At 49.1% G+C, this 14,287-nt stretch overlaps 1 protein-coding gene across 2 annotated transcripts in view; it reads right to left on the bottom strand.

Moving 5' to 3' along the window:
• SLC1A7 (solute carrier family 1 member 7) overlaps positions 1 to 12,020 on the bottom strand; it is a 45,020-nt gene extending 33,000 nt beyond the window's left edge. Inside the window, exons 1-2 of one of the 2 annotated variants that reach the window (XM_030324890.1) lie at positions 11,848 to 12,001; positions 5,983 to 6,062 (exon numbers count right to left, since the gene is read on the bottom strand). In XM_030324890.1, coding sequence (XP_030180750.1) covers positions 5,983 to 6,062; positions 11,848 to 11,982 — 215 coding nt within the window. In that variant the 5' untranslated portion in view covers positions 11,983 to 12,001. Of the gene's footprint in view, positions 1 to 5,982; positions 6,063 to 11,847 lie in introns of both variants that reach the window. The other variant, XM_030324898.1, reaches the window with a different exon arrangement.
• Between the last annotated feature and the right edge of the window lie 2,267 nt (positions 12,021 to 14,287).

Genomic DNA, 14,287 nt, shown 5'->3' on the forward strand with positions numbered 1-14,287 from the left:
CAATGATCCACACCCTTGTATACTCTCCCTCCCTAAGTGTAGGTGGGATCTGGAACTTGCTTCTAACTAATAGAATATGGCAAAGGTGATGGGATGTCCCTCCCATGATTATGCTATAAAGGACTGTCTCAGAAGACTGGAGAGGGCCTTGATGAAGCAAAAAACTATGTCGGGAATTGCCTTTGGAGAGAGCCAGCAGGCAGAGAACCACAGGTAGCCTCTAGGACCCAAAGGTGGCCTCCAGCTGATAGCCATTAAGGAGGGGGGCCCTCGGACAAACAGCCACAAGGAAATGACTTCTGCCACCAACTCAAATGAGCTTGGAAATAGATTCTTCCCCAGCCAAGACTTCAGAGGAGAACACAGCTCAGCTTACACTTTGCAGCCTCATGAGACCCTGAGCAGAGGATCCAACTAAGCCATGCCTGGGATTCTGAGCCACAGAAAGTGGTAGATAATAAATGGGGGTTGTGTTAATTGGCTAAGTTTGTGGTAATTTGTTCCATAGTAATAGATAACGAATGTACAGAGAGAGAGAGAGAGAGAGAACCACGAGATGGCTGAAGGGCTTACACTTCTCAGTGTAATCCTTACCTGTGATCTTGCTCCCAACTGTCAATGAAAATTGCTAAATTTGTGTACTGTTTGAAGCAGGGATATGTGTGTGCATGGGAGACTGATGAAGGCTGTCCCCTGACTAGTTGCAGGAATGCGAGGGCAGAGGAGAGCCAGAGGTAGTGAGCACTAGGGTTCATGGAGGATGAGGAGACTTCGACACCCATCACACGGGGAATGGCTCTGGGCACAGGTGACGTGTGTGTGCCATGTGGACGTGCATGGCACCTCGTCCACGTGCCTGGGAAGGCTGCCATGAACACAGGTGTGCAGGACTCAGACCTACATGCAGGTCTGTATCAGTGTTCCCAGGTGTGCCTGAGTCGAGAGAGACTTTCCAGAGAGAGTGACACGTAAGCCGCAGGTGCTAAGTGAAAGCACGAAGGAAGAACAGGTCACCCAAAGGGGTTGCCTGCTGAGAGCAAAACGGGTGCAAAACAGGTTCATGAAACATCTCATCTGGGCCTTGGAGAAGCCTTAATAAGTTAGAGAAAACATGCTACATTCATAATATATCAGGAGCTATGCTGGGTGCTCCAAGTACATGATCTTATTTCATTCTGAGAATAACCCTGTGAGGGAGGTGCGTGTTGTCCCCATTTTACAGGGAAGGTCACTAAGGCTCAGATGCTGGGACTTGATTAGGGTCACACGTCCAGTAAGTGCTCTTCCCCTGGAGTCTCCTGCAGATTTTCAGCCACACCTACCAGTACTGTTTGCTCACCTCCCTCACTGCAAATTAGGAAGCCACAACTGGCCAAGGGGAGGTTGCACTCAGCTGGACTATGGCATGCTTGTCTGAGGAGGGGGCTCAGGCCAGGTGCTGGTTTGGAGTGGATTCTAGAGACAAGATGTCCAAGAGCTGGAAGATGCTAGACTGTGGGAAGACTGACTGAGCTGGGCTCCAACCCAGGCTGGCTCGAGTTGGGCGTCCTTTCTCTAAAACAAAGTGTTTCTGTGACTGTCCCCTTTCCAGATGGTGAGACTCCTGAAGGCAGGCATAGGATCTTATCATCCTTTGTGTCAACTGCCCACCATTACCACCCATATTTCTTTATACCTCATCATCCCTCTTTGCTCGTCTATTCATTTTCTGTCTCCTGCAAAAATCTGTTACACTGACCACCACCGTTGACAAGGGGGACAATGAGCCCGACCCCCTCCCAGTATCTCACATAAAAACACAGTGATGCACATGGTCCTTCTCCATGGAGGGGTCACAGCGACTGGTGACCTTGGCAGAGGGAATTCTTGGCCTAGGAGTGGCTCATCCAGATAGGAATGCTGTTTCACTACTGTACAAAAAAAGGGGTCTGTACCCCGTCATGCGGTGTGCCAGCTGTGACTGTGAATTCATTGAACTAACAATACTGAGTACACCCAGGGTTATGAGCAGCACCTGCGGTGGAGACCGGTCATCATCAATCGTTATCAATAAATAAAGAGCTGGGAGAACTGCACGCGGCACCTTGAGCTGGGTCTTGCACGCAGAGTGAGGCTTTAATTGGGAAGAGAAGAGGGCATTTGTGGAAGGAGGAACAACGGGAGCAAAGGTATGGAGGCAGAAAAGCATGCGGCCCATTTAGGGGCTACTGACGTAACCAGCCTGATCCCAGGGACGTGGCATAGGAATGGGGTGGCAGGTTCTGCTGGAAAAGAGGTGGCCTGGCACCCAGAATTGCAGGTTATCGGACCTGGGAGCAAATGTGCCTTAATGTGTATCCTCCCACTGCCCTGGAGCGGTTACCCTGCAGAAAATCCCTGACCTCTGAACTGTCGAGGCAGCTCTGGCGATTTTGCTCTGCCCTGAGTGGTAACACGGGAGTGGCTGCTCCTGGAGGACAGGGGTCACAGCCTTGAAGTGACCAGGAGCAAGCGCTCGGGGAACTGTGGGCGACCGATGGATGGATGGATCACAGTTGAAGCTAAAGGAAGGTGAGTTCAAGGACAGAGGGTTTGGGGCTTGGAAATGTGTCATTTTTTCCCCCTTAAGAAGGTTCAATTCTCCCTTAGTAGGAGAATATGAAAGCACTTCCATTTTTCAGTGACACGGTTGCTCTGCACGAGCCCAAACTGTATAATAAACAAAGGGAATGTGTGAACACACACTGGCTTTTCTCAAGTTAATACCGCATTCCATTCCCAGCCCAGAGAAAGCACTTCTGTCTAGTGAGAGACAGGACTTGGAGAGCTGGGCAGGCCCTTAGTTGCTAGGTAAGCTGGGTAAACCGAGGCCCAGAGTGAAGGTGCCTTACCTAAGATCATGTGATAATTTGTGGTAGCAGCATGTCTAGGTCCCAGGTCTCTGACTGACTCCAGGCCTTTTTAAAAGTCAAACGACTTGCCCAAGATCACACAGCCAGAAACCAACAGCGCCAGGGTGGGAGCCCAGGTCTGTGGGACTCCAAGTCCATGCAAACCCTCTGTCTTTGAGGTATTTCTGTTCTGAGTATGCGGTGACACCTGGACAGTAAAGGACGGTCATGGCAAAGGACCGTAAAGCCACCTAACAGGATTCCTGCACCTTATATCATAATAAATCCAGGGGAAAAGGAGAAAAGAGAAGAGTCCTCTGCTTCTTCCATTGACACACTTACCTAGCTGTCATGTAACCGTCTGTTTTCTCCCTCACAGCCTGTGAGCTCCGCCGGGACTGACCCTCACTGATCTCTGTATGTGCAGCACCCAGGACAGGGCCAAGTGCCCAGAGAGCACAATGCCTGATTGTTGAATCCCTTCACTGATTCACTTGACAAGTATTAAGGAGTACCTACTATGTGCCAGGCACTTGGCTAGGTCCAGAGTGGAACCTCAGCAGACTACTGTCTCTGCCTTTACAGACTTTACAGTCCCTGTGGGAGATCAAGAAACAAGCAAACAAGTGAATACATACAGGACAACAGTGGATGGTAAGGGCTGTGCCGGGAAAGGAATAGGGTGTGGTGAGGGAGAGTGAAGGTGGTAGTGAGGGGGGATGGGTGGGGCGGGCCTTTCTAAGGCAGTGCCGGTGACATGGAGATCTAAAGAAGAGGAGGAGGAGGGGGAAATGGGTGATGGGCCTTGAGGAGGGCACTTGTTGGGATGAGCACTGGGTGTTGTATTTAAGCATTGAATCACAGGAATCTACCTCCAAAACCAAGAGCACACTGTATACACTGTATGTTAGCCAACTTGACAATAAGTTATATTAAAAAAAAAACAGATCAAGAGGAAGAGATATGAAGTGTTGGAGGCAGAAGGAACAGCACGTGTGGAGACCCTGAGGTGGGGGAGGGTCAGTCTGGTCTAAAAGGCCAGTGGGACTGGAGTGAGTGGGGCCTGGCATGAGGTAGGGTACAGGCAGGGAAGGATCAGGCAGGGCCTCTGAGATCAGGGTAAGGGCGGGAGAGTTTGTTCTAAATGCCATGGAATGTCATGTTCATTCGGGTTAATGAATGGCATGGCCCAGATGGCTTTTCAGGAGGTCACTCTGACCACTGGGTGGAGAACGGGTAGGAGGGGAGCAAGGACCAAAGCCAGGAGGCCAGTGAGGTTACTGTGGAGTCTGGACCCGTGTGGTGGGGGTGAAGCTGGGTTGGCACTGGGAGGCAGAACCAGACGCAGTCACTGGCAGACTGGCTGGTGGTGGGGATGGGACAGGAATAAGCAAGGAGGTTTGAATAGCTGGGTGGACGGAGCTGCCGTGTAATGACAAGCAGAAAACAGGAGAAGGAACTGGTTTGTGGGGTAAAATCTCAGGCTGGTGACACTAAATTTGAGACACCTGTTGAACATCCAGGAGCGATGTCAAATAGGTAGTTCAAGTGTGGTGCTCAGATGAGAGGTCTGGGGGGGAAATCTGTACTTGGAGTGTTGGGCTTCTGGGTCGTACCTCAAAGCCATGAGAATGGACGAGAGAAGTCTCGAAAGCGACGACATTCAGAGTGGAGTAGAGGAAGAGAAGCTAGGATAAAGGGGCAGAGAGCAGGCAACCACAGAGGCGGGGGGGGGGGGGGGGGGGGGAGGGGAGCACCAAGAGGAGGATTTCAAGAGGGAAAGGGGCGGGGATCAGCTGCTCTATCGAGTGTAGCAACTGCTGTGGAGAGAGAGGTCACACAGAGCAGGAACTGAGAGTGTCCTTTGGATTTAGCAACATGGAAGCTACTGGTGACCTTGACAGATTCACTGACCCAGTGAATGACTCAGAAGATGCATAGAGAGGAGATGACAAGCAGAGTGGGTTGGGGAATCAGGGAAAGCTTCTGGAGGGAGGGAAGCTGCGTTTCAGCAGAGTCTTGGATGGGATGGAGGCTGAGTCCTGAGAGACCTAAGTGCTGCCTGCAGGAAGTCGAACTGTACTTGACAAAGCGCCCCTGCGGGGAGTAGAGAGTGCCTCCCCACACTAGAGAGAAAGGGGAGAGGAGTTGGCTCATGTCTCAGGGCTCAGCAGCAGGGAGGCTGTGAAGCGATGACCCTGCCCTAAGGGACAGAGCCCACTACCCTCCTCCAACACACACATACAGGTCTCAGAGATGTGTGCACCTCCCTCCCTGCAGAGAAGTCCTGGGAGGTGAGGATTCCAAACCCACAGCCTCAGAGCAATGAAGGGCTCTTAGACACCACCTGGAGCAGCCAGCTTGTTATAGGTGGGGAAATCTGAGACGCAGAGAGGGTCAAGGGCTTGCTCAAGGCCACACAGCATGCCATTGGTAGAGACAGGTGATCTCCAGTGATTTCCAGTGGTCCTCCCCCAGTGAGTAAAGTCTGAATTCTTAAGCCTGGCATAAAAGGTCTTTCATGCCGGGGCAAGAACCTCCCCCCAATTTCAGCTCCCACCACCCTTCCTCACACTCTGTGACCCAGTCCTTCGAACATCTAGCACATGCAAGTATATAGTCTCGTACAGTCCTTGCAACAACCCTTTGGAGTAGGTGCTATTATTCTCATTGTATAGGTGAGGGAACTGAAGCTCACAGGAGTTTGGGAACCATCCAAGGTTGCAGAGCTGAGCCAGCATATTATCTCATGAGTGTCTCCAAAGTTGTCTTTTCCCCACACCCAGCTGCATTCACCATAAAGAGCCCCTCTGCTGGGAAGCAATCCCTGAACTCCCTGGCCCTGAGCTACCTGGGAGCCAGGTCACGTCCTATGACACCAAGTCACTTTTTTAAGTCACTAAAAAGTCCATTGAATGGGACTGAAATAACTGGTGCCACCGAACGACCCAGGCTTCAGCAGCCCGTGCCACACCCGAGTGCCCATGAAGACCCCCAATCACAGTTTTCAGGCCAGCCACCCACAGCAGGAGCAGGGCACCTACTGAATCTGTACAGAATCTTCTCCCCTCCCAGCCCTGGCCTCCCAGCCAAACACCTGTCCCTCCCTCACCTGGAGACCACCAGTGGCAGGATCAGCATCTTCAACATCCTCATCAGGAGCTCTCCAGGAAACTGGAAGTAACTAATTTCCTGAAAATGCAGGAAGAGCTGGGGTTATAGCAGGCAGTACCGACCTCACAGCTGCTCCATTCTTTACAACGTTCAAAGCCCTGATTCACCCACCCTCTCTTGTCCAGCACGTGGACAGCAGAGTCCACAGAGGAAGCACTGGCTTTGGAGCCAAACAGACTTGGGTTCTAATCTTGACCTCCTGTAACTAGCTGTGTGGCCTTAAGCTAGTTACTCGATCTCTCTGAGTTTTTCTCATCTGTAACAAGGGTAACAACTACTTCATAGGATCATTTGGAGGCTTAAATGAGAGGAGGTACATAAAGTACCTGGCAGAGTGCCTGGATGAGAGTAAATGTTCAGTAATCACAGTAAATGACAGCTCTCCTCCACCTCTGCACCATTCATCTGCCCATTCATGGTATAATTCATGTAGCAGATGGTAAGTGCCAAGAGGACAGGGCCATATACTGTTCACACGTTCATTCAGCCCATATGGCCAAGCATCGTGCTGGGTACCCCAGAATGAATTAGGCACAGTTCCTGCAACGGAATTCTCAGTCTAGTTTATGGGGAGACTGACTCATCCACAGAGCATGACATTCTTGAGTCAGTTTCTTCTTCTGCCTTGGGCCCGTTCTCTTGTGCCTCCCCACCCCCAACCCATCCTGGCATCATCATGGGTTCTTGCCAGCCTCCTGGCAAAGGAGAGAGAATCGGGTTGGTGGGACACCATCCAGTATAAAGAGCCCCTACCGGGCAGAGTTCTTACATTGGCTTCCTCACAGGCCGCTGGGTCTTGCCTACCCTTGGGGCCTTGGATTAGGTCTCCTCGCCCGTCAGCTGTCTCCAGAGTCACATGTCCAGAACCTGACAGCTGAAGTAGAAGGGGCCACTAAGCCCAGTTGAATTTCATATGAATTTCGTATGAACAACAAATAATTTTTTTAAATGTTTATTTATTTTTGAGAGAAAGAGAGTGAGTGAGAGAGTGTGCTACTAGGGGAGGGGCAGAGAGAGGGATACAGAAGATCCAAAGTGGGCTCTGAGCTGTCAGCACAGAACCTGATTCCAGGCTGGAACTCACAAACTGTGAGATCATGACCTGAGCCAAAGTCGGACCCTTAACCAACTGAGCCACCCAGGCGCCCCAACAACAAATAATTTTTGTTGTTCACTTGAAATTCAAATTTAACTGAGTGTGCTGTTTTTAAGGTTTTTTTTTTTAACGTTTATTTATTTTTGAGACAGAGAGAGACAGAACATGAACAGGGGAGGGTCAGAGAGAGACGGAGACACAGAATCTGAAACAGGCTCCAGGCTCTGAGCTGTCAGCACAGAGCCCGACGCGGGGCTTGAACTCACGGACCGCGAGATCATGACCTGAGCCGAAGTCGGACGCTTAACCGACTGAGCCTCCCAGGCGCCCCTGTTTTTAAGTTTTTAAATTCAATTTAATTGTTTTGCTATTTCTAGCAAACCATGCTTGAGGCCACCTTCCTGAGGGTAAGGTTGTGGGTGAGGCCGGTACAAGGACTTTCAAGCACCATCCAAGTTAAATTTTTGTACTTGGACCCATTTTTTTTTTTTTTAAACATAACACTTGGTTAATAGTCTGATACTTTGAAAAGCCCCAACTCATAGAATTTTGGTGCTGAGAAAGCAGTTTTAAAGATCTAGTTCAGCTGAGTCAAGAGAGGGAGGGGACTTAGCAGTGACTGTGCAGGACCAGAAATCAAGCCTCCTTGTCCCGTTCTACTGTGGTTTCCAATGAGCCAGAAAGTCTTTAAAAAATAAGGGTGAATGGGAGAGAAACTTCTGAGTCCCATGAGCATGAACAAAAATGCTTTATTGTACCCTTATGTCCGACAGTAGTCTGGCCAAATATAAGATTCTTAGTTTGAAAGAATTTCCCTCCCCCTTGTCTTCTAGATTCTAGAGTTGCTTATGATGTTTGGAACCATTCTTCCTATCCCTTAGCTGAGGCTTGTTCTATTCCCTCAGATCCATTGAAGGAATATCTGTCAATTTCCAGTTTTCTGTAATTTTCATGAGGTGATGTACCACAGGACGAGATTTTCTGATTTTCTTCTTCTTTTTTTTAAATTCATAGTGGTGTGCATATTTTTTGCTTCTGAGAAAATGTCTTATATTCTCTGTAAAATTTTTCTCTCCATATGTTCTGCTAGCTCTCTCTAAAACTCTTATTAGGGCGTTGGATGTTGGACACCTCTGACTTCCTTATATTTTCTTTTATTTTCATCTCTTCTTGTTTTACGTTCTGGGAGATCCCTGCAACTTTATGCTAGCTACTGACATTTTTATCTTGGTTCATAGATCTTTAATTTCAAAAAGTCTTTTGTGTTTTTAGATTGTTCTTTCTTTTTGCATCCTGTTCTGTTTTACAGTCACGGTATCTTCTCTCACATGTCCAAAAAACTTAAGAAAAGATTTAAATGTTTTTTTCTATTTCCTGCATTGTCTCTGCTTCATAGAGACCCTCTTTTCTGTTTGGTCTCTTTCTGTTAGATGCTTTGACCTTGGCTTCTGCTCATATGTAAGTGTGAGGCACTAAACTTCTGTGTGCATGAGTGAAGCTTGTCAAGTGATGGCTCCTCAAAGGAAGGTAACAGGTGACAGTCTGACTTTTGTATTGGGGATAGGATGGGATGGGGAGGAATCCCCTTGAGAGCAGAATTTGGAGATGTTTTCTCTGAGGCTTCAGTTAGAAGCCTCTTCCTAACTCCAACTAGGGGGTGAGGGTGTGTCTAAGCCCAGGTGACAGCAATCTTTGGGGATCCTGCTAATTGGTGGGACGCATGTGCCTCATCACCTCCCCTCTCCCAACACACACAGGTGGGCCTGATATCCCTAAATCAAGCTTCTCTGGCTCTTTGGGACAGGCAGGACAGTAGAGATGGGTGGAAAGGAGTCTCCCCATTACATGAACTGGAGGGGACTTAGGGGCCTAACTGCTCTGGTTAACAAAATTTCAACCAATGCCCCTGATTTCACCTCCATACTTCACGTGGCCTCCTGCAGCTCTGTGCACTTTCAAGTGCAGAACCTTTCTAGAGTCCTCTAAGCCAAAGTGATGTGGCATCTCCTTCTACAGACACAGGTTTTAGCTTTCTGTGCTTCTACTAAGTGCAATCATTCAACTCTATCCACTTCCCTTCTTGCCTAATTTATTGTACTCGCTCGACTTCTTTTCTCCACTCTCTCCTTTCATATTCTCCTGGGAGTTTATTTCTTTAAACAATTCCATTACTATAATTTTAGTGGGATTCGAGGAAGGAAAGGAAGATGGATGCAATTGTAAATTCACCGTGGTTTCACCGGAACTCTCAAAATAATCTGTATTTTTTTAATGAGATACTATTTCCAAAGAGAAAATCTGTGATTTTCTAAGTTCTTTTCACAAGTAGGACATTCTTCCATTGTGCAAATTGTTTATGACTTTTGACTGTTGCATAAGCTTACAAAATAAGGGTTTAGTTTCTGAGTCACTGGCAGAGATCACAGAAACAACTCCTGGATTTCAAAGTAAGATGCTGAGAAAGCCAATTCCTGCCAAATAATTGTTCTAAGACTTCACATCCTTTCTTCAATTTATCTGGCAGGTTAATCCAGACCGGAACACATTTGCATTTCCAAGCAGATGGGGCAGGCCGCTTTGGCAAAGGAGGCCCCGGAGGAGCTTGGCTTTTAATGAGAAGCATTCCAATTTGTTTTCACAAAATAATCTTCCTGCAGGAAATATATTTTTTGTTGCTCGGGGAAATTAAAGAAAGTAGATTGCAGATTGTTTGTGCCATTGCCAGTTTAATTCGGCAAAGAGTCAAGGGTTGTCTCTGTGACAAGCACTGAACTAGACTCACATTTTGGCTCGTGAAAGCCCATGTGATATTCATCAAGTTAAATTCTGATGGGAGGGATAGACACCTGCACAAAGGGCTCCGAAGCAAGACAGCTGGCAGCTGGTGACAGCAGAAGGCTGAGCGTGGCATGAGTGTGGGAGCAGAGTATTAGTTCAGAGTGAGGCAGGTCTGGAAGAACTTTTATAATATATGGAATATGAGATGGTTCCTGGACATAGGTCGGACTTGGACAGGTAGATAAGGGAGAGGGGAGTGAAGGACCAGCCACTCAGCACCGCTGTAATTCATTCGTTCTTCCACATGCTGTATGAATCCTTGTTTATTCTCAAAACAATCCCGGTGGATATACAGTGCCCCCCACTCCAGATGAGGAAAACGAAGCCCAGAAAGGAGACAGCATTTTGCCTGTCACAGCCATTTACTAGCAGAGTCAGAGTCCGGGGTCTGGGAGCCACCACTGCTCCCAGAGTCCATGCTTCTCCCTAAATAGCCGAGAGTAGCTTAACAGTGTTACTGCTGTAATAGGGGCTCAGTTCTCAGGGACGGGGTGTTTCCCTTTTCATGGGGGACCAAATCTGATGCCTTGAGCCCCAGGTGTATTGACACCTGGTATCCGTGAGCTGCAGGAAGAGGAAATTTATGAAATAGGGGATCTTCCAAGAGCCCATCAGCAAAGACTCCTTGCACAAACGCGAGACGAGCTACTTGAAGCCCTTTTTCGGCCAGGCCTCATCCTTAGCCTTGTCTTCGGCCTGCCTAGCCCAGTTATAGCAAAAATCCTGCCAAGTCAGTTTAGGGAGAATGCCCCCTCTTTACCTTCAGCAAGAATCCTGCTAAGTTGATTTAGCAGGAATCCCTTCACCTTCCATGTTTCCTCTTAGCAATTTTCTATCTGTTGGCCCCTTACCATGCTCATTGGCTCTAAATCCTCAGCTGTCTTTGTTGTGTTCGGACTTAAGCCTGATCTCTCTCTCCTATTCCCATGGTCCTGAATAGTCCTGAATAAAGTCTCCCTTACTGTTACAAGTGTCAGAATAATCTTTTCTTTAATGCCGTATGAGTGTCCTTCCCTGTCCCGTGGGAGATGGGTGCCGAGAGGGAAAGGGGCCCTTGCTCAGGCCGTCACACAGGCTGGAAACCTGGGGGCCTGCCCTGATTTCCTGCCCTGCATCCAATCTGCCACCACATCCTGAGGGCTCCTCTTTTGGAAACAGGTCTCACAAGTGCCCTGTTCATCGTGCTGTAGGTCTCACCCCTGCAGCCACCCTCTCATTTGGTCCCCTGCCTGTATCACTGCCTCAGCTTGCACTCAGCACCAGAATGATCTCTCCAAGCTGAGATCTGACCATTTCACTCTCCTGCCCCAAACTACTCATAGTTGTCCCAGGCCTGTCCTTGGTGATGGGATCCAGAAGCCCGATGGCCCCTGAGCTCCAGCCCCTGCCTCATAGTGTACGTTCCAGCTGCCATGAACAGCCTGCTCCATACATGCCCAAATCTTTCATGGCCCTGCATCTCACTCCTGCTGTTACTTCTGCCTGGCGTACGCTTCCTGGCTCTCTGTTCACCTGAGCTGCTGTAAGAGGTGTTCTCTGATGCCTGCCTTGCAGTCTTACACGTCCTCATTCTTCCTGTTCCCATGCCTCTTGGCCCTGTGGTTCTTCTAAGGGGATGTCCTTGCCTCTCACTCACCTGGTGATGCCATTTGTAACCACTTCCTGCACCATTTTATTGGACCTCACTCCAGTCCTGCAGTGTTTTATCACACCCGTGCTACAGATGAGAAAACTGGGACCCAGAGAGGCAGAGTGCCTCACCCACTGTCACGTCACCAGGGAGTCGGGGCGTGGGACTGTGATTCCCAGGTCCCTCAGGCCCACATACCCCTCCTCGATGGGGACCCGGTGAAGCTCTGGGTGGCTGACCTGTGGTGATAGGCGACGGGTCCTCAGGAAGAAGCCGAGAAGGCAGCCCACGGTGACAGATAGCACAGACAGGATGAGCAGTCCGTTCCGCTTGCACACATCCCTCCCTCGTGCCAGGACGGCGCCTGGCACCATGGTGAGCCCAGTCTGCTGGCACAAAGCACAGCACCATTCCATGCACGTGAGGCCAGCCGGGGGCTCGGCGTCCCAGCCGGGGGCACTGGCTGCTCAGCAGGCAGGTGGTCAGGGTTGCTAAGCACCAGTCGCCAGCCCCACGGCCATGGCCTGTGTGTCTGCCCCAGAGGGAAGCCGCAATCCTATTACCGGCTGCGTCATTAGGAGCCAGGAAAGGATCAGGGCCTGGGAAATTAGAGCAGGCCACGTGGTCTGGGGGTTTGGGCCTCAAAGCCAAGTGCACCTCTTAAACGAGGGAGGGGCCCAGAGACTTGCAGGAGGAACAGAGGGACGCTTGCTCGGTTGGTTTGATTTTTACCCCCACTTCATTCCAGGAAGAACTGGAGGCAAAGCAAGAGGACACTAGCAATCGCTAACAGTAATTAAGCATTTATCACATAGCAGGTGCTATTCTAGAAGCACGTTACTTGCAACAGCGCATTTAATCTTAATACCGATTCTGAGATGTAAGTACTATACGTATCATTTTACGGATGAGGAAACTGAGGCAAAGGACATGTGTTGTGCGCCGGCCTGTTCTAGTTGCTTGACTTATGTGAATCATACAGAATCACCCAACAACCCTAAGACTCCAACCTTCAGTTTACTGAAATGGAGACCCCAGGAGTGAGAGTCCCTTGGTCATTTTCACAGAGGCAGCAGTAGCGGAGTGGAATTCAGGCCTATGTTGGTTTGATTTCCACCACATGAATAGATAGATGGCTTCAAAAGTGCTCAGCAGTATTATGGGGGCTACAGGATTTGAACCCAGTGGATCTGGGTTCAGACTTGGGGCCGGCCATTCTCTGTGATGTGTATCCCTCAGGTTGCTTTACGCCTGAAGCTGGGAACCCTGTCAGCTCTCATAGGCTATTATTTTTTAAAATGACACAGCCCAAGGGACCTATTCAATTCCCAGCTCTGCCGTTTACTAGCTGTGTGGCTCTGGGCAAGCCATATAAGCTCAGGGTGCCTCAGTTTCCCCATTTGAAAAACAAACATAATAATAGCACCATTAGCGCTGGTGTGACTTCCCATCCAGAGATTATTTGTGAAAGCAGGGGTGAACTGCACTGTGCCGAGCAGGGCAAAGTGCTGTTAGGATCATCGTCCACATTTAGCCATTTTTGTGAGCAAAGTTTTCTTTTTGCTCTTTTTTTGTGGCCCGGCCTGCCCTTTAAAGCTACAGAGAATTAACGCTAGTCCGTCTCACCAGGAGTCTGTAATCTCATTAGGGGCAGTCAGGCAGCAGCAGGGAGAGCATGCGTGTGCACAAGGGGTCCTCCCCTGACGAAGGGGGGAAGGAGGAAGATGGAGAGGAGAGGGCGAGGAATGGCAGGGAGGGCTGGGGGGTCCAGGCAGAGGGGGCTGGGGTGCAGGCCCTGAAGCTGCGAACAGAGCTCACGACTGGGAGGGGGACCCCTGGATGTTGGTCCCAACTTAACCAGCTCTGTGACCTTGCCTTTTTTGGGCCTCAGCCTTGCCCTCCTTAGAATGAGAGAAATGGCAGGGTGGGGGCTGGTAGGGGTGCGGTGCCTGTTTGGTTCAGTCGGTGGAGCATGTGACTCTTGATCTCGGGGGTTGTGAATTTGAGCCCCACTTTGGGCACGGAGCCTACTTTAAAAAAAAAAAATTAAAAGTCTCAAAAAAAAAAAAAAGGATGAGAGAAACATCTTCTGAAGGGCCTCTCTTTGCCAATAGCTTCGGGCGGTGAGAGTGAGGTGGCTACCAGTCTGAGAGGTGTTTTTTCTCCAACTGTGATTCTTAAAACCAGGAATTTCCCGATAAACCTTCAACTCCAATGAATGTCTCATTTTCCAATTAACCAGACGGTACAGTTACTGTTGAAAAGAGAAAATATTTGGAGTAGAGATTTGGATTTGTGTTTCAGTCAGTGTCCTGGCCTGGCCTGTAGCCAAGGAACTCTAAGAAAGAACTAATTCACACTAAAGTGTAAGTGACTAATAATGAGCTTACTAAGGATATTTGCAAATCAAATCCAGAGTCCAGGATGAGAACGCTTTATTTTTTATTTTTTTAAAGTTTATCTATTTATTTTGAGAGAGAGAGAGAGAGAGATTGAGAATCCCAAGCAGGCTCCCTCCCATGCAGGGCTCGATCTCACAAACCCTGAGATCATGACCTAAGCTGAAATCAAGAGTCTGGGTGCTTAACTGAGCCACCCAGGTGCCCCAAGAACCCTTTAATAGCTCCCTGTTGCCCACAGAATCAATTGCCTTACAATGTTACTAGATATGCAAATGTT

This window comes from Lynx canadensis, chromosome C1, assembly GCF_007474595.2.
Source record: "Lynx canadensis isolate LIC74 chromosome C1, mLynCan4.pri.v2, whole genome shotgun sequence".
Taxonomy (NCBI): Eukaryota; Metazoa; Chordata; class Mammalia; order Carnivora; family Felidae; genus Lynx; species Lynx canadensis.